Raw genomic sequence first — 20,185 nt, 5'->3', positions numbered from 1 at the left:
CAGGTGTTAGAAAATGGGAATTTGCTTCAGCATCACCTGTGGAATTAGAGACAGCTACCATATCAGATAGAGGACAAAGATATATCCTTGTTTTTTTTTAATTTAACAAATAAAATTTTATTTAACAGATTTTATTGTATCAAATTTTATTTAACATATTCTCTTGATTTTTTTCTTAACTTAATTTTTACTGAGTTATATCCTTAATTGCCAGTGTTTTCTATGATGTCAGTTTATGAATAAGGTCTGGTAGGTGGTGATTATGATTCTTTCCACATCACAAAACACTGGCTCAATAAATGTAGAAACACCATTCAAGCATCTGCCATGTATGATTTTGGGCAAGTTATAGTCTCCTCATTATTTAATGGAATGATACCTCCATTTCATTAAATCTCTGGAAATAGACTATACAATTATGAGGTTTCTACATAAAGCTTTCTCACCTTAAGTGGGAGAGGATCATTGGTACTTTGGAAGACATGATCAAATACAATAGCAGCCAGAACATTTTTAGAGTTATTAGTTTGCTCAACATAATCTTCAAAAGCTCTTTCTGAAGAAAAGCCTATAACTAAAAAGAGAAAAATCTAGTTCATGAGTTGTCCATATAAAGGCAAAATGTATGATAGCCCTTCCTCCTATCTGTGAGATGAATGAAAGGCCATCAAATGTCACAAATTTCAAAACACTGTTACTCAAATATTAGCATAACAAACTAATGGATAGTTGGGAGTTTAAAAATTATCACAAGTTTAAAATAATAATAAAATACATACTGAAGAAAGCAAAGGGATAAAGAATGCTCTAAAGAGCATTTTGAAATTTCTGTCTTGAAGGAAATTAGAAAAAAATTGATCAAATGCAATCTATTCAAAGTACTATATACCATGATATATGAATAAAAGATTCCCTTAATATGTAATAATATTTTAGTATTTGAGTTGATCAATGAATGACTTTGGCCTAAACATTTAACCTAATTGATATTAGAAAAGGCTATGGTGCTATTTGCACCCCTCAAAGTCAAAATACACAGTCATTTAATATATCTGTATAGGCATTTGTGTATGCTAAAGATCTTACTAGGAGTAAACAGCATACCAAAGAATTCCAACAGCCCAAGCATGAAAATAAAGGTCTTGTGACTTGACTGTCACAATTTTTCCAATGGCACCATCATCCTCATTACAAGTACTATCCCATGCTTCCAAAGTTCCTACTCCCAAAGTACACTCTGCCATACTTGTCACCTGGACTGCAAGGTATGTCACCATTTCTGTATCTCACAAAGACTCTCATAAAGTCAATTCCTTTAGCTACTTTTCTCCATTCATTTTTTTTTTTACAAACAATTCTATAAACATAACAAAACTCAACTCCAAAGAATTATCTTCCATCTTAGTGGTTTTTCTGTTTAGGAAACATGAGACCTTGGTGAGTATTTCATCTTTTAAAACATCTGCATTTTAGGTGACTGTGTTGGCTGGATACTTGCTTTACATTTGCATAAAAATGAGTCATTCCTATAAGTGTCATAAAACAAAGGAATAGCTTTGCTTAAGGAAGAAAGTACAAAGTCAAATTATGGAGGTGACCCTGATTCTGGTGACCCTTGGATAATGTTTAGCCTGGGAGATGCCATGAATTCACAATAATTTATCTTAAAGGCATGTACTTGAGGAAGATCCAGCCTCCTGGACTATTTTTTTGTGCCCAAACTTCAAAGCTGACCTCTAGTTAGCAATGTAAATCATTCCCCAAGGTTGATGGCATTCCATCATTAGATGAATTAAACACATCCCAGCTTCAGATGTGACTCCATAGGACCAGTTCATACTCTGATGCCATTATTCTTCCCCTTCAAAAATCATTCACCAACTTCCACAAATCTCAGGGCACTTATCAGGACGTGGATTTCTCTGGACTTGCTATTAATACTGGTAATTTATGGCCAGGGGGAGTATCCAATATTCTAGCACAAATCTGAGTACACTACTGTGTCTCAAACGGGCTGGGGATGATATCAAGGATAACCCAATTTGTTTTGAAAAAAAGTATTGTTTTTCTAGTCCAAAATGCTAACAGGTATGTTATTTTGTGATACAAACATGGTATCAAAGAAACCTGTGATTGTTCCTTAGGGACTACTGCTGATGAGAAGTTATGATATGAAACTGCAGATTTATCAGTGTAAGAAGAGGGTTAATAGTAAGCATTTGTTCTTGGCTCGATGGGGGGAAAACGATTTTTTAAATTTAACCCTCAAGTTTATAATATCATACTACAATGTTTTCCTTCAAAGGTGAATGCCCAATTAAAAAGATTACAAATATGTTTTTGCTAAAACAATTTAATAATGCTTTTTCAGAAAACCTTAATTTCTGACCTTTCAAATTAGTGTTTAAATCTCTTTTCACATTTTCAACAATATTCTGTACCACAATACTTTTGGAAGGCACGTAAGCCAATTCCCAAGGATAAGAATCAGTGACAGGAGATCTGATGAATGAAGGCAAATCATCGATGGGATGAGCATTGTAACTGAAAGGTCCAATCTTCTTTATGATAATAAACTTGCGTATTGCCAAAAGTATAATACCAAATAAAATTGTAAGAATTATTTCCACAACTAAAGCCACAAGTTTCCGCCTCTATAAGAGTGAAAAAACAAGATTATGTTGATTTTCCTCAGAGATCATTAGGTACGCAAATGGCTAATTTTTGGGGGGGAAGGGTGGGTAACTGGGGATTAAACTCAGGGGCACTCAACTACTAACCCATATCTCCTGCCCTATTTTGTATTTTATTTAGAAAAAGGGTCTCACTAAGTTGCTTAGTGTCTCACCATTGCTGAGGCTAACTTTGAACTCGCCATCCTCCTGTCTCAACCTCTGGAGCTACTGAGATTACAGGCATGCACCACCATACCCAGTGGCTAATTTTTTTTATATTAACAAGATACTGCATAAGGAATAGATAGACAATAAGCATAGCTTTACTCTATGATAGTAGCAGTTTTGTGGACTGCCTTTTTTCCCCCTTTCTATAATCTGCTATTATTTCTATTTCACTCTGTGGAGATTCGGTCTGGATCAGATAGCCCCAGTCCTGGATCCAAGAAAAGTAAAACAATATAAACTGAAATTCAGTGATTAGGTTGTCGTAATTTCACCCAGTGGCCTCTGTACTGTATATACAATAGTGTATAAAACAATAATATAAACAATTCAACTTACCTTCAAAGTAAAATTCTTCCAGAGAAGAATCATAAGTTTTTTGTACCCAAACAAATTCATTCTTCTAAAAGGAGTGGAAGTTTAACTCTATGGAGGGAGCAAAGTTGGTTTTTTTTTTAAGAAAAGAAAATTAAGATTAATGACATGTAGATTTTCAAAGAGTAAATTAAATTTAAATCACTTAATTTTCTAATCAAGTTTTAAAAATGACAATAAGAAAGAATAAGCATTTGAACTATTTGAGAAGTAGTTTATCCCTAATTTTTAATTTATTCAATATCTATGGAGATTCTAATATGTAAAAAATGTCAAATACAAAAACAAATATCAATGAGTTACTGAGGTAAGTTTCTAGGTTTGGAAATGACTGCCACTAACAAAATTGCTAAAACGAATGGATTCACAACAGACTAAATGTTTATGTCCCCTGCAAATTCACGTTAAATCCTAACAGTCAATTTGACAGTATTTAAAAATAGGGACTTTGGGATGTGATTTGAATGGAATTAGTGTACTTATAATAATGGTCCCAGAGAGATCCCTCATCCTTTACACTATACGAAGACATAAAGAAAAGACCACCATCTGTGAACCAGGAAAGGGACCTCCCAATACACTGAATCTGCCAGCACATGAACCTGTGATGTCCCAGCCTCCAAAACTGTGAGCAATAAATTTCTGTTTATAAGCCATGCATAGAGTCTTTGGCATTTTTTTAGAGCAGCAAAAATGAACTAAAGTTAGTTCTTATTAATTTATGAATTAATTTTTATGTTTTATAAACATTTGTTCTGCAAATTTGTGCCCTATTAGTAAAGGTGTATAATAGGAAACAAAACAAATAAAAACCCATCCCTCATGGTGTGGATGGCACAGCAGTTTATGTTTAATACTAGGAATCTGAAATCAGACTGTTTAAATAAAAATTCCAGCTCTAACAATAACAATATAACCTGAACACCAGATTGAATTCTTGGGACTATGAGAAAGATCGTTCAAATTCAGGACCAGATATGTGAGACATGAGATTAGGATTTCACCTTATAATTAAAGATGAACCTGAGGGAGACTGGCCTTTGCAGGGATTGCAATCTAGCCTCAAACAATCACAATCTTTAGATTGCAATTGCCCTCAGCTGCCTGGCATAAAACAATTTTATCTGGAGAAAAGAACATGATGCTAGAGTCAATTACACCTGCAAATACTCTTTCTGAATATAACACATACATAAAAACAGAAAATCTCTATTGCTACTTTCTTAAACTAGATGATAAGGACTCAAATCAACATCTAAAATGTCTGCCCATAAAAGCTAAAATCAAGAAAACATGTATGGCTACTCAAAGCTATCTACAGATTCAATGCAGTCACTATCAAAAGACTAATGGTATTATTCAAAGAACTGGAAAAAATCCTAAAATTCATATGGTATCTCTCTCTCTCTCTCTCTCTCTCTCTCTCTCTCTCTCTCTCTCTCTCTCACACACACACACACACACACACACACACACACACACACCTTTTAATAGCCAAAGCCATCTTTAGCAAAAAGAATAAATCAGAAGGCATTATACTACTTGACCTCAAAATATAACACAAAGTATCCAAAAGTACAGACACACAGACTACAGCCCAGAAGTAAATCCACACATTTACAGCCAAGTGCTAAGAACATGCATTGGAGAAAGAACAGTCTTTTCAATAAGTAGTGCTAAGAAAATTGGATATCCACATGCAGAAGCATGAAACTAAACCATACATTTCTCATCAGTTATAAAGATAAACTCAAAATGCATTTAAAACGTAAATGTAAGACCTGAAACTATGAAACTACTAGAAGATAAAGAAAATGCTTAAGGATACTGAAAAAGGCAAACAAAGGCTGTTTTTTTTTTTTTACAAGACCCCAAAAGCACAGGAAACAAAAATAAATAGAATTACACCAATCTAAAAAGCTTCTACACAGCTAAGGAAACAATTGGCAGAGTGAAGATAGGACCACAACATGGGCAAAAACACTTTCAAAGGGGTTAATATCCAAAGTAGATAAGAAAAAAGAAACGCAACAGAAAAAAAAATAATCAGATTTTTAAATAATTTGAATAGACATTTCTTAAAAGAAGACATATAAATGGCTAACAAGTCTATCAAAAAATACTCAATATCATCAGAGAAATTCAAATTAAAACCAAAGTGAGATATCCCTTCATACCTATTAGAATGGCTTTTATCAAAAAAGACAGACACAGTCATTATCAAAAAACAGTACAAAAGTTCCTCAAAAATTAAAACTAGAACTATCATGTTCCAGCAATCTCACAACTAGTTTTATATTCAACAGAAATGAAATCATTACATCAAAGAGATCTGCAAATCCCACATTCATGGCAGTATTACAGTATCCAATATAGGTAATCAATATAAGCACTCATCAACTAATGAATGGATTAAAATGTGTATATTATACAGCTATAAAGAAAAATGAAATTCTGTCATTTATTAATATGTATGGAATTGGAGGTCATTATGTTAAGTGAATAAGCCAAGCAAATACCACACAATCTCACTTATACATGGAATCTAAGGAAGTACAATTGTAGATTAGCAGGGGCTGGGTGGGATAAGGGTGTTGTGGGGGTCAGAAGGATATTGGTCAAAGAATATAAAATTTCAATTACATAGGAGAAATACATTCAAGAGACCTATTATATGACATGGTGATTATAGCTAATAACAATGCACTATATTCTCAAAAGTTATTTAAAGTTTAAATGTTCTCACCACAAAAAGTATGTGATGTTTGCATTTATTATGTTTAATTTAGCCCACTTTACGATTATACATATTTCAAAACACGTTGTACATGCTATTCATTTTGTCAACTAAAAAGAAATTTTAAAAATTAAATTTTTGAAAAACGGAAAAAAAAAAAGCCAGATTGAAAGAAAGTATTTTTAACACTGATATCTAACAAGACATTTATATCCAGAGTATATAAATCACTGCTACAAGCCAGTATTTATTTTTAATGGGGGAAAAAAACCGAACAGGAAAAATAGTTTAACCTCATAAGCTATCAGTGAAATACAAATGAAAACTAAAACAAGGTATCTTGACATACACACGACAATGGTATTTTTTGACGTAAAAAAATGTTGTCAATCCCTTGGCGAGCATTTAGAGCAAAAAAGACTCATTAATCACTAGTGGGCGTGCAAGGAATGCCTTAGCAATTTCTTAAAGAAGTGAAATAGCTAACCAGTGGTTTTCAACTAGTGGGGCAGGTTTGCCTCACATCCCGGGGACATTTAACAATGTCTAAGTAGAGGATGTGAAGTTGTACAGAATGGATCCTGCAACAAAGAATTCCATGCGACAAAATACAACAGTGCCAAAGTTGAGAAGCCCTGCTTATCCTAAAATAAAATTAATTACACCCCTTGGTGTAATTAATTTTATTATAGGATAATAAACAGGAACAAAAATATATATGGGGGGGGGTAGTAAAAGCCTTATACAAGAATGTCCTGGTAGGATTATTCCTAAAAGTCAGAAATTCGAATCATCCCAAATACATTGTGAACTAGTCAAAATAAAATTCCCGAGTCCATCAGTCTGATTAATTCGGGTCGTTCAGGGCGCGTGTGTTGGTTGGGTTTCTAGTGCTTTGTTGCACATTTGTGTTCCTGGTGGGGAGGAGAGCACATACTCAAGAATTCCTTAAAGTTCAGACTCTGCACTCCCAGTGCACGCCCTTCCGCCCGCACTTTGCCCTTAGCTTCAATCTCCTGCTTCAGGCCCTGTGGAGATGGGTGTGAGTCTCACTGCAGATGAGACTGGGAGGCAGGGTGAGACTCCTACAGCCGGCAAAAGGACCATAACCAATTTCCACCGACTCCCAAACCTTCGCTTTCCCTAACCTAAGTCCAAAAGGAATGCGCACCGTCTCTCACAAGTGGGTCTCCACAAGTGGGGGCAGAAGGCCGGACGCCTCTCACACCCCGCGAGTGTGAGTCTGTCCGCGTACAGTGCGGCTCCCACAGCGTGTGCGTCCGGGAGCAGCGATAGAGGACATCAACTCCACTCAATCAAGTAGGAGCAAGAAAGGTCCGAGGGTCTCACACTCCCACAGCTGCAGGCTTACAACCCGCCTCCGCAGACGAGGGACACACGCCCTCCTCAACTGCCAGCCGCTGCGCAGCCGCCCGCCGGCAAGGGCGTTGCCTCGGTCTCGCGCACCAATCAAAGATGCGGACGCAAATGGGGGCGTGGCCTCAGCCCGTGCACCAATCAAAAGCGCTGACGTGCGTAGCAAGGGTGGGGGCCGGGGCTCGGTGTCCCCAGCGCGCGCACTCTCAAGGCTGCGCCTACTCCACAGTCCCTGTTTGCCCACCGGCTTCCACTATGCTGCTCTAGCCCACTAGAAGCAAAGGACATTGTTTCCTAGTCCCTTTACTGAGCCTGCGCTTTACCCAAACCTCCACCCTCTCTGTTGCTTCAGCCCTGTCCACTCAACATGTGGGACTCCCTACCCAAGTTTTCTAATTATCCTCATGTCTTCCCCAAGTACATTAGTGCCCCCTTCTCTTGGCATACTCCATCCATCTCCCCAGTAGCTCAGCTGCAAAAATCATACGTTCGGGATTCTGTTAAAAGGCAAATTCACTCTGGCAATGTGCTGGGTATGAATTTATTGCCTCTCAACCCCAAATGGGAGCAGGACTATTGAACTGACAAGAGTTGTCAGGAGAGGGCGCTAGAGGAACGCTGTAAAACAAGGAGCTTCTCTGCTCCCAGGACGTTCCTTGGCATTTTTGCCCCCCACCCCATGAGTGCGGATTCTTACTGAGTAATGCAGGTGCCTCGGTTGTTTGCTTTTGGGTGGAAGCCTGTTAATAACCCGGTAATGGTTCCTTTTCCCTTTTTAAAGACAAGAGAAATAGAACAGAGAATAACTTCAGAATATCACTTTATTACTTACAATAACCAACTGAGTATATAAAAATCTTGACAAGACACCCCAAAGTAGAGCAGCTTCTTAGGACTCTTCGTTTTGCATTTCAACTATGCCTATCCTTCCTGTATGCTCATCTAACCGTGAATCCTGTAGGGGAAATTACATTTCTCATGAAGCCTATGGGGAATCAATCGGTCCTAAAAAAAATGAGAAGAGATCCCTGTTTTCTTTCAATTTCCTTCTTCTTTCCGTCTTAATTATAGGTGGGCCGAGAATAGGAAAGAGATGGGTTTTTTCCTTCCTTCCTTCCTTCCTTCCTTTTTCTTTCTTTTGTTTTCTTTTACTCCAAACGTTCTTGGAGCAAAGATTATCTTGCAAATGTAGAATTTTTTTTCTTTTTCTTTCTTTGGGCGGGGGGATTACTGAGGATTGAATTTAGGGGCACTCAACCACGAGCCATATCCCCAGCCCTTTATGTATTTTATTTTAGAAACAGGGTCTCACTGAGTTACCTAGTGCCTTGCAGTGGCTGAGGCTGGCTTTTAACTTGCGGTCCTCCCAGATACAATTTTAGAAATAATAATCCAACTTGCATCTTAATCTTTGAAACAGTATAAACGTGTGTATTTAAACCTCTCTTATCCATAACCAGCTGCTAAAATATGATGTTCTTGCTCTTCAGACTGTCTCATAAGACAGCATCATTATTTTCCATGTTTCTATTCAAATATTCAGGATACTCAGGAATAGGAGTCTTTGTCCTCACCCTGATAAATTCTGCTCTTTCATATTTCTAGGACGGAAAATAGGATAGTTCGCCTAATGGCTATAAATCTGTGCATGTGAGATATATAGGCCACTTATCTAAATGTACAAAGAAGCGGGCAAACTTCCACTTTTGGGGAACTCTTTAATGCATAAATATATTTACACCAAGATATACACACAGAGAAATGCTCCTTTATGTATCCAGGAGGTGACCCGTGGCAACTGAATCTCATTGTGCTTGCTTTTCAGAGCCACCTGCTGGTTTATCTACATTAGCAAAGGTCAGGAAGACTTGTTCCAGTGTTATCTGACTGACGGAATAGTCTTCTAAATCGAATTGTTCTTTCGCTTTCTCCAAAATGCCAAACACCTTCAACAACAATGATAAAAATGTGTAGTTACCATTGCAATCTCCCCTCCAGTACTCAACCCAGATGAGCCTCCCATCTCTTCCACAACTTAACAAAAGTTTATGATAAAGGCTAGAGCCACAGAAGTGGGAGATGATAAATAGGAAAAAAAATAGGTAATTGAGAAGTTGAGAGGAGGCAATTCTCTGTCTCCATTCTCTTGTTGGGTTAACAATAGGATTTGGGGGGCCGAAATCAGTCATTAAACTCAAGGAGTATTTGAAAAGTAGCCTTAAGGCTCTGATGACAGAATCCCAAATACTTGACAGAATCCCCAATACTACCCGTCATTAGTGCTCTCTTAGCCTACAGTGTTAGAAGGGCATGGGTGCTCCTATCACCTTTCCCCAGCTATTTTCCTTGCTGGGAATATAGAAGTTAAGGACCCCTTGAGTCTCCTGCTTCAAGGCACTACCTAAGAAAGGAAAACAGAACAAGAGAATAATTTTACAGATTAAAAAACTGCTAAATATTGCTACATTTACTTAATGTTATATACAGTGGAGATGAATAGACAGGATTTATACAAAAGGGAGTATGATCCAATAACCCACTCTTTTTGCTATGCATGACATGATGCATCATTACATTATTTATTTGAGATCTCTCTTTTTATAGTGTAGAGGTGCTCACAGCTATAAATTTCCTTTAGTACTGCTTTCACTGTATTCCACAGATGCCGGTATGTTGTATTTCCATTTTTATTTGATTCTAGGAATCTTTTAATATCTCCCCTGATTTCTTCAGTGACCCACTGTTCATTCAAAAATGTATTATCCAATTTCAATGTGTTTGTGTAATTTCTGTAGTTTCTCTTGCTGTTGATTTCTAGTTCCATTCCATTAAGATATGATAAAACCCAAGAAATTATTTAAAAATTTGAAGCATTTTTCTAAGACTCACTTTACGACATAAAATATTTATCTGTTTTGGAAAAAGTTCCATGAGCTGGTGAAAAAACTATGTATACTTCCACAGCTGTTTGTGATATTCTGTAGATATCTACTAAGTATATTTGATCTATATTGTAGCTGAACTCTGATGTTCCTTTGTTAGTTTTTTTGTCTGAATAATCTGTTGGTGAGAATAGGCTACTGAATTCAACCTCTTATATTGTATTAGGGTCTGTTTCCCTCTATGTCCAGTAGTGTTTGTTTTATAAAATTGGGTGCTCCAACATTCAGTGAGTATATATTTCTAATCATAATATCTTTTTGAAGGGATTGTTCTCTTCATCAATACATAATGAATACCTTCTTTGTCTCTCCTAACCAATGCTTTTATTTTGGGTCTATATACTTCTCTGAGAAGTACAAACAATTTCTCCAGCATCAGCCTGTTATGTAGATTCCAGATCAGTTATGTTTAGGCTGCCTTTCTGCACTGTGCTAATTTCTGCGCTAGTCATGCTTACTAGGTGTCTCAATTTCTCCACTACCCCTTCCCTTTGCTGTGCTGCTGTGCACTTGGTAATGAGGCTTTCTTTCTCAACCTTTGTTCTATTATCCAGAGTATCTGGGTTTCTCCAAGTCTTTGTCTGTCCATTATTGATTGAACTATAGCATTTTTTCCAGAAACCCACCTTGTTGAATACTGCTCTCTAGTGTTTTGCCTCCAACTTGTGGAGAAAGAGGTGATTTTTTTTTCTAATCCACCATACTGAAACCTTGACCCTTGACATTTTTTATAGGCACATCATAGTCACAATGACCACTGATTACCTTCCCACACAAACTGTTCTACCATCTGTTTTTTAAAAAATATTTTTAATTGTAGATAGACATAATGATTTTATTTTATTTATTTTTGTATGTGGTGCTGAGGATCAAACCCAGTGCCTCACATGTGCTAGGCAAGTAAGCCCTCTACCTCTGAGCCACAACCCCAGTCCCCATCTATTTTTATCTATTTTATAATCTCCATTTCTACTGTATAATCAATCATGGCATTTTTCCTTGCATAGAAGATAAAATTCCTACTCCTTAACCTAATTCATAACAGACATTTCTGTTACATTTTATTCAGCTTGACAAAGCTAAGATGAAAACCCACAATGACTGAAATCCTTGACACGTATCTTGCATTGTACCATATAGGCAAAAAGTGCTTAGTGAATTTGTTACTCAGAAGGAAAAGGATTCTTGAGAAGAGAGAAACACTTGGTAGATCTTTTTGCATTTTTAAACTATGTTCTGACTAAGACAAGAAAGGGCTAGAATTACATTTTTTTAGTACAAGACAAAATACCTTAAGACTTTTCATGGTACATATTAAGCCTTAATCCCCAGGGACTTTATGGAGGTAATTAAGTTTATATGAAGTCATAAGGTGAAGCTCCTACTACACTATGACTGGTATCATTTTAAGAAAAGAAGATACACCAGAAGTGTATGTGGATAGAAAAGAGTCCTATAAGTAAGTAAACATCGCAAGTCGAAGAGAGAGGCTTCAGTAGTAACTAGACCTTCTGACATCTTATTAGTGTAAGAAGACAAATGTTGTTTAGGCCACTCAGTCTGTGACATTTTGTTGTGGAAGTTCTAGCAGACTAATACAAATGATGTTCAAAGAATAAAAATTATTCTCAAATTCCGGGCTGGGGTTATGGTTCAACAATAGAGTGCTTGCCTTGCACGTGCAAGGCCCTGGGTTTGATCCTCAGCACCACATAAAAATGAATACATAAATTAAAAAGTTTTTAAAAAAAGTAAAAGTAAAATGTCTGTTAAAATTATGCTCAATCTTTATAACTTTAAATTTTATGACATGAGATAATAAGTCATATGACAAGAGACTGGTGAACTTCTGTTTTGTTTCCTGCAAACTTCTTAGCATAATCAGGTATAAAAGACTTATAGGGACATAAATCTCCAAAAGAACTCTTTGAAGGGAGGTTGAAAGTAGCAATAACTCATAGCAAACAGTTGTTAGAAACACAAAACATATGTATGGCAAGAACAATAAATATGACTTTACCATTTCACTAACAAAGTTATTAGAGCAACTTGACTTACCTGGGAAAGTATTGGCAATAAATATTTTAAAATCCTCTATTATATTTTGGTCTGTACCAGTCTTGAACTTGACAAACATGGTATAAACATCTCCAAACTTGTTCTTGAGGTGTTGAGGGCTGCCCAGGCACCTGAACTTTCCCTGCACCATAATGGCCAGCCTAGTACAGAGAGCCTCACATTCCTCCATACTAGAAAAGCAAGACACCAGAACAATGTAAGGCTAAAAACATCTCCAGTGGAGGATATTCTGTAATTCAAACATTCCTATATTGTGATTCTCTTTTAAATGGGAAGTTTCATTTGCCTATCATCAGGATCACAGGAAATGAAGATATTTTCAAATTCAAAATAGCAGAGGACCAAATCCTCAAATGGAATACCTGAATTTTCCCATCCTCTCCTCACTAGTTAACCAAATAAGGATTCCAGCTATTCCATTCATTAGGATTCCATTCACAAGGAGCTTACATACTTGGAAAATTTACTGTCCAGTACTCTTGTCCCCCCAAAATTCTCCATTTTAGTTACTACAACTCTTCATAGTCTTCAACCAGATTTCCCACTGAGCCACACCTGTGAGAGGTCAAGATGATAACTTTGCCACTCTCACGTGTCTTTGTCACTATGTTCCAGAGCAGGCGCCGGGCTACTGGGTCCATGCCAGTGGATGGCTCATCCAGGAACACGACAAAGGGTCTTCCCATTATGGCAACAGCAGTGCTCAGCCTACGTTTGTTTCCTCCACTTCATGGCCAAGGAAGGAGAGAAAAAGTGGGAGAAGCACATTAAGGCATACAAATCAGTAATTTAATATACATCTGTTATTTATAAGAAACAATTTGCTAAGGTTTCCCAAAACTGAGTTGTAGGAAACAGCAGAGTCAAAAAAAAAATGCCAGTTATATGTAACTCTGTCAAGTCATGAGATACAAATCCAGATATATAAATCAACTCATTTCATTTGAAATATAGAAAGATGACTTTGTTTACCTAATTCATTTCGATGATATTTACTAGTGAAATTCATTATTCTAGGAATTCCTCAGGATTACACGGTGGCCAGGCCAAAACAAAGAATCTCATATCTGTGCTTATTTGGGAGACAAAAAACCATAGCAAAATAGGGAAAGAGTGCTGTCTTTTATAACTCAATGGCTACGATTCAAATAGAAGGTTTTTGAATTTCATCTCCGCAGCTTTGTTGCTAGCATCTAAACCATTATTTCACAGTCATTCCTTGTTTGTCAGTATAGCTCAGGTTAATGTGAGTATTCATTTCAAACACAGGGAAGCTCTAAAAACTAAGCTGCATAGTATCTCACCTCAAAGTTTGAGTACGCTTGTTAGCATGGGGTTGCAGATTTAGCAATTTCAAAATGTCGTTCACATAAGAGTTAATGTCGTTCTCAGGGATCCCCCACAACCTGGCATACATTATCATTGTTTCCTGAACAGTCATGTGATCCAGCAAGGCATCAAACTGTGGACAATAACCAATTTTTGACCTTACCTAAAATAAGAGAACAGCATTGGACATAAATCAATTATCTCATTGAGCATGGAATAATCATGGATGACATAAAAGACTTAAAGTTCCCTAGGCCATTTCTTTAAGAGGGTTTGATGCCTCACAGAGTTCTTGCAAGGAATTTCTTGTCATTCAGTGGTTACAGATTCACCGTAGTTAGAAGCTTCTGTCACGTGTTAGGATTGTAAGTGTACATAAACGAATGCATTCAGGGTAAGTTTTCATAAAACAAAGTTTTCTTCCTATCATATACCATAGACCAGATCCAAAATAAATTTAAAATAATTAAAAATTAAAGCAATATACCATGCACATATTTATCTGAAGAGGAATGTAAAAGAAAAAGGTTAGTCTAACAATGACTCAACCTGTAAAGGAAAGAAGTTTGAGTACCCTAAGCAGCAAAAGAGGTGTAAAATTGATAGTAATAAGTCTGGAAGTAATAATTAGATGAACATTTTTGATTCATGGGGTCTTATTTTCTATAATATGTCTTCATGAGTTCAATCTCAAAGGATGCCAGGATATGGAAATCAAAGATTGTTATAGAAAGACTGCAATACATAGGTTAGGTTTGTTCAAATTCTACTCTTTGTTTGGTATTGATAGATGGATGGCTTATCAACAGGGTCCTAAATCTCTCTTTTGTGTGTAATGTGGCTTTATGAGAATTACCTAAAAGAGTTGAGCAGAGTTGGGATCCTAACTCTTATTTCAGTCACATAGTAATCATAAAGAAAGTCTTAATACAGTACAGAGAATGATGAATATGTTTAGAATTTCCATACATTTGGAAATTTGAAACGAATTTCTAAGAGTAAACCCTTAATTCATGGATTAAGGGAATTCAATACAACTTAACAAAATATTTTAAGCAATATGGGATATAGTGAAGAGGCCACTTTCAAACAAGGAAGAGTAATAAATGAGTTAAATAAATGATTAAGAGGTCAGCTCATAAAGCTATTAAAAAGAAAACAGGTTCATCTTCTTGAATGTTAGATTCAGTTTTTCAGAACAAACCTTTTGAGGAAATCATTGAAAAATCCTATACAAAACATATTTTGATATCTCTTTAACCCATTGAAAACTCATAACTATGATGCAACTAAATTTGAAATAAAAAAAATAAAAAATTCTACCAGAATGTGTTTGAAAACTTGAAACTGAACTCCAAATGATATCATGGTTTAATAAAAACTCACAATGAAAGAAGACTGAAAATTGAATGAGTTAATCAATAAATTCATAAAGCTAAAAAAACCCCAGCACTTCTTTTCAGTTCATTTATAACTAGGTTTATAAGGTCAAAGTCCTTGACAAAACAACAAAATAGCCTTAATAAAATACCTTAAATATTTTTAATTTTTTAGTGCATTATAGTTACACAAATTAGTGGTTCATTTTGACATATTCATGAATGCATGTGAAATGTTTGATCCATTTCAGTCCCCAGTGCTTCACGTTTCCCTATCCTCCCCCTCCCCATGATTACCTTCTTTACCTCCACTGGTCAAAACATAGAAGTGCTGACAAGATAAGTAATTAACAGGTCAAACATTTTTAAAACAAATATCAAGAACATACATTAATAATCCTAATGTCAAAGTCGTGTGTGCCCTGAAGACATTTGAAGATTTAGAGGAATATAAATTTTGGTTTTGACTTAGAAAGAAAATCTAAGAATCTTTCCAAAATAAAGGCATCTATTGGGAGAGTCTTCCCATGATAATCAGGGATTTCAAGAGATAAGGATACAAAGGATGAATCTGTGTTGTATAAGCTTACAATATATGTGAAGGTTCTGCCAAAGACTACTGTCAAAGACTAAAATAAAAGGAAAGCTAACTCATTATACCTCTCAGGATAAGAGGGTTTAACCCAGGCACTGAGCCAAACCTTTAGATATAATTTGCAGTAACTTTCACCATATTACCTAATGTGTGACAGAAAATCCTGAAGTATAAATTTAAAATGCTCTAAAATTCTGAAAATGCTCATCTCCCTAGCAGTGGAAAACCCAAACTTCTCCCCGCTTCACGGAAAACCCTCTTGTTTATTTGATTAAACAAAAATAAAATGAACTGCATAGGAATAATTTTAAAGTCTAAAGAGACACCAACTTTGTTTTAAGGCTGTAGTAGCTGTTACAGCATCTCCTTGCTACCTTCCCCAGCCTTCTCTGTGGACCACAGTGACACATTCAGAAGCCTGTTAGCTAATTCAGGAGTTTTTGAACACTTTTTCATAAGTTATTCATCTGGTCATTGCCTGTCATGCCTGTGGCCCGCAATATTAACATTTAAGATTTAAAAGTAAAAGCCCAAAAGGGGAAGGGGGGGAATAAAAACAAAGAAAACCCCACTTTTTCCCTACTAAAGATATCCCCACCCATCCACTGAAATAATGGGGTTGGCATTCCCGAGGCCAAGATCACTTAAAAAGTGGCAAAAGGTATTTGTCACCCCAACGGTCTGCTTTCTGAAGCCAGAGAAGTTATTGTGGTGGTGCATATTTCTCCTATCAGTTTGCCTGGAACAAAAATAAAAATTAGAGGTTTAATGTAGTCAGTATGACTAACACCAGGCATAAGACCCATGTTAGAATACCCCAATTCTGCATTTACTTTTCCTTTAAAACAATAACAACAAAACAAACAAACAAACAAACTCCACCAAGTCAGATTCTTTTTTAAAAAATTAAAGCATTTTACTGACCAGGCATGAGAGCTAATGGACAGTATTCTTTTATTCATAATAAAAGAATACTAACAACCCTCCCACACAACTGACTATACCTATCATGCTAGTTAAAAACATCCCTTTACCCACCCACCCTCATCTGCATTGACTTTAGGGGAAAAGGGGCGGGGAATGATTCTTACTACCTTAAAAACAAGGAAACCCCATAAATGTGAAAAAATCTTCCTCTGAAGACAACTGCATAGACTGCTAGAAAAATAAAGAACTATTGCAGAGTTGGTTATTTAAAAAAAGTAAACACTTTGCTGCAAATGCCAACATTCAGCCAGTGTGCCTCTAAGATAGCCTTAAGAAAAAAAAAAATACGACCTAAGCTCAAAAGTTAATACAATCATTAAAAGGAAAACTTTTAGAACCATTGCTGGTTAAATGATGATGGAAGACATCTCAGTAGGCTGGCCTAAAAATATGGAACACTTCATGAATTTGCGTGTCAACCTTGCACAGGGGCCATACTATCTTCTTTGTATCATTCCAAATTTAGTATATGTGCTACCGAAGCAAGCACTCAAACTCTCTTCTTTTTGAAAGGTCTCAAATTACTCTCAAATATAATGTTTTAGAGGCAGCGTAACATAGATTCAAAGAATAATTCAGGGGTTGGGGATATAGCTCAGTTGATAAAGTGCTTGCCTTGCATGCACAAGGCCCTGTGTTCAATCCCCAACAGAAAGAAAGAAAGAGAGAGAGAGAGAGAGAGAGAGAGAGAGAAGAAGAAGAAGAAGAAGGAGGAGGAGGAGGAGGAGGAGGAGGAGGAGGAGGAGGAGGAGGAGGAGGAGGAGGGGGGGGGAGGAGGAGGAAGGGAGGGAGGAAGAAAGAGTTAAAAAAAAGAATAATTCAGTGCAAGCAACAGAAAGCATATACACTCAGCTGACTAAAATAAAAGAACATCTAAAAATGAGAAATACTATATCTGAAAAGACTGAATAAACTAAATGACTGAATTTAACAAGATTAGATATAGCTGAAGAAAGCATTATGAATTGGAAAAAATCAGAAGAAATTATCTTGAAGGCAGTATAAAGAGATAAAATATGGAAAATCTGAAAGCAAAGATATGGAGAATATTATAAAGACATCTGACAGATAACTGGATTCATAAAAGGAAAGAATAAAGAGAATGAAGCAGAAGAAATATTTTAAAAACAAAGAAGGAGGGCTGGGGATATGGCTCAAGTGGTAGCGCGCTCGCCCGGCATGCGTGAGGCCCGGGTTCGATCCTCAGCACCACATACCAACAAAGATGTTGTGTCTGCCAATAACTAAAAAATAAATATTAAAAATTCATTCTCTCTCTCTCTCTAAAAAAAAAAAAACCGAAGAAGGAAATGTAGGATAAAATAATGCCAACAGATCTTAAAACAATAAATATAAAATCTGCTCCTCCAATACACCATAGTGTGAGTGCTGCAAAGCAAAGACAAAGAGAAAATACCAAAAGCCCCTCTCCCCCCAAAATAACACTACTTTCAAAGGACCAAGTAACAGATAACTTTATCAGAAGTCAAAGGAATCAAGAGGGAAAAAAGAGAGGAATAATATTTTCAATATGCTGAAAGATAGTAACTGCTCTTTTAGTCACCTTTTACTTTGCTGTGACCAAAATACCTGATTAGAGCAGTTCAGAGGTGGGAGAATTTATCTGGATCTCATGGTTTCAGAGGTCTCAGTCCATACACAGCCAATACATTGCTCTGGAACTGGGTGAAGCAACACATCATGGGGAGAAAGGCCCAGGGAGGAATGCTGCTCAACTCATGGTGAGGGAGGGGGAGGAGAAGAGGAAGAGGAAGAGAAAGAGGAAGAGGAGGACCATGATGAGAAAAAAGAGGAAGAGGCTTAGGCAGAAAAACCCATCTAGGGCACACCCTCAGTGACCCATTCTCCTCCAACCATACCCCCAACTGTCTATGGTTGCTACCCAGCAGTTCACTCAAACTAGGATGAATTAAATAGGTTAGAGTTTTCATCATCCAATAATTTGCCTGTGAATACTCCTACATTATTAACTGGAGCTTTTGGGGGATACCTCATATCCAAACCACAACAATCACCAACCTAGATTGTAGACTCTGAAAAACATACATTTTTGGAATATACAAAAAAATAACTTGAAAATTAAACAATATATTTCCATAGGTCAAAAAGAGAGTTTTAAGAATAAGTTATGTAATATTTTTAATATGATGAAAATACAACTATGAAAATTTGTGGGATGTAGGTAAAGCAATGCAGAGACAAATTTATAGCATTACATGATTTTACTGGAAAAGAAGAGCAAAAATAAACCCAAATCAATATCAAATATGAACATAATTGATAATATCACATGTACTAGAAAAATTGGAATCCCCAAACACTGATGGAGCAAATGTAATGTAGTGCAGCCAGTGTGAGTTTTGGGTCAGGTAAGTTGTGATTCTCTGTATTCACTTCTCAGCATCTACAGTTTTGGTGGTAATGGTTGGCCCTATAATCTCATTTCTCTTATGATCTAAAAAGTTTTTTTCAGTTTGTTGAGATTTTTACTTGTTAAGATCAGAGCAGCAATTTCCAAATTTCTTAAATACTGGACCAGAAACTACAAGTCAAATTTATTTTTTATACATCAAGCACATTATCTGGAATATGTTAGAAGAACTGTTGAGAGAACTTGTCTATTCTTGACTTAGATTCTCAGGGTAAAGTGATTTTTCCTACCTGAATATCTTTCCCCTAAGAATATATTTCTCTCTCCAAAATGCACTGGCTGAGTCCCCAGAATCAATATCAACGCCTATAATGATTGCCATCTGTGATCTCCCTCCACTTGTCTGTTACCTTCACTCCCAAGTCGACATGCTTCTCACAGACACTAATTGAATCTTACCTTTAGGATATTTTTGGTGATGCTAAAACCTTTAATGAACACATCTCCAGAAGTAGCAATATGTTCTCCAGTCAAAATTTGGAAGGTAGAAGTTTTTCCAGCCCCATTTAATCCAAGCAATCCAAAACACTCCTCCTCTTGGATGGCAACAGAGATGTTTCTCACAGCCAGAATGGGTGGACATTGAAAATATATCTTAAAAATTAAAGAAACACAATACATATTTACACACACATGAACATACACATGTGAATGTATGTATTTGTGTGTATAGATATGTATTATACATCTAGGTGTATATATGTATACTTGTCAAATATAATCAATACCTTGGGCCACCATGGACCCACTACCTCAGAGAGTTTCAGAGGACCTACTAGGAGAACACCCGTAGACCTGTCGATCCCACAGAACCACATGGATGAAGCCAGCATTGCTGACCACTGAGTGATGTTACCTTGGTGAGTTCTTTAATAACCACTGTGGAATTCAGTGATTCAAGAGACTGCTCCACGATTCTCTGTCTCTCATTTTGTACATCTTCATCGTCAGATTCCCCAGAAAATTCTTTGGACACTGTTTCCTATGACAAAAATCAGTAGTGGATATCTTTGAAGCACCTGGCCTAGACTAG

At 36.5% G+C, this 20,185-nt stretch overlaps 2 protein-coding genes and 1 non-coding gene across 3 annotated transcripts in view; all 3 read right to left on the bottom strand.

The window, feature by feature from the left end:
- LOC113185093 (phospholipid-transporting ATPase ABCA3-like) overlaps nt 1-3,299 on the bottom strand; it is a 126,182-nt gene extending 122,883 nt beyond the window's left edge. Inside the window, exons 1-3 of the mRNA XM_077802694.1 lie at nt 3,240-3,299; nt 2,390-2,654; nt 447-574 (exon numbers count right to left, since the gene is read on the bottom strand). Coding sequence (XP_077658820.1) covers nt 447-574; nt 2,390-2,654; nt 3,240-3,299 — 453 coding nt within the window. The remainder of the gene's footprint in view (nt 1-446; nt 575-2,389; nt 2,655-3,239) is intronic.
- A 5,895-nt stretch (nt 3,300-9,194) lies between these two features.
- LOC113192356 (phospholipid-transporting ATPase ABCA3-like) overlaps nt 9,195-20,185 on the bottom strand; it is a 143,960-nt gene continuing 132,969 nt past the window's right edge. The window contains exons 25-31 of the mRNA XM_077802690.1: nt 20,009-20,134; nt 19,552-19,746; nt 13,715-13,902; nt 12,966-13,136; nt 12,390-12,580; nt 9,717-9,790; nt 9,195-9,335 (exon numbers count right to left, since the gene is read on the bottom strand). Of these exons, the coding sequence (XP_077658816.1) occupies nt 9,195-9,335; nt 9,717-9,790; nt 12,390-12,580; nt 12,966-13,136; nt 13,715-13,902; nt 19,552-19,746; nt 20,009-20,134 (1,086 nt within the window). The remainder of the gene's footprint in view (nt 9,336-9,716; nt 9,791-12,389; nt 12,581-12,965; nt 13,137-13,714; nt 13,903-19,551; nt 19,747-20,008; nt 20,135-20,185) is intronic.
- Nucleotides 17,085-17,190, bottom strand: LOC113192369 (U6 spliceosomal RNA). Its single transcript, XR_003302002.2, has one exon. It is a non-coding gene; the product is annotated as a U6 spliceosomal RNA (small nuclear RNA).

Source organism: Urocitellus parryii, chromosome 9 (genome assembly GCF_045843805.1).
Source record: "Urocitellus parryii isolate mUroPar1 chromosome 9, mUroPar1.hap1, whole genome shotgun sequence".
NCBI classification, from domain to species: domain Eukaryota; kingdom Metazoa; phylum Chordata; class Mammalia; order Rodentia; family Sciuridae; genus Urocitellus; species Urocitellus parryii.
Note: the sequence above shows the minus strand (reverse complement) of the source record. Positions and strands in the feature narration are given on the sequence as shown.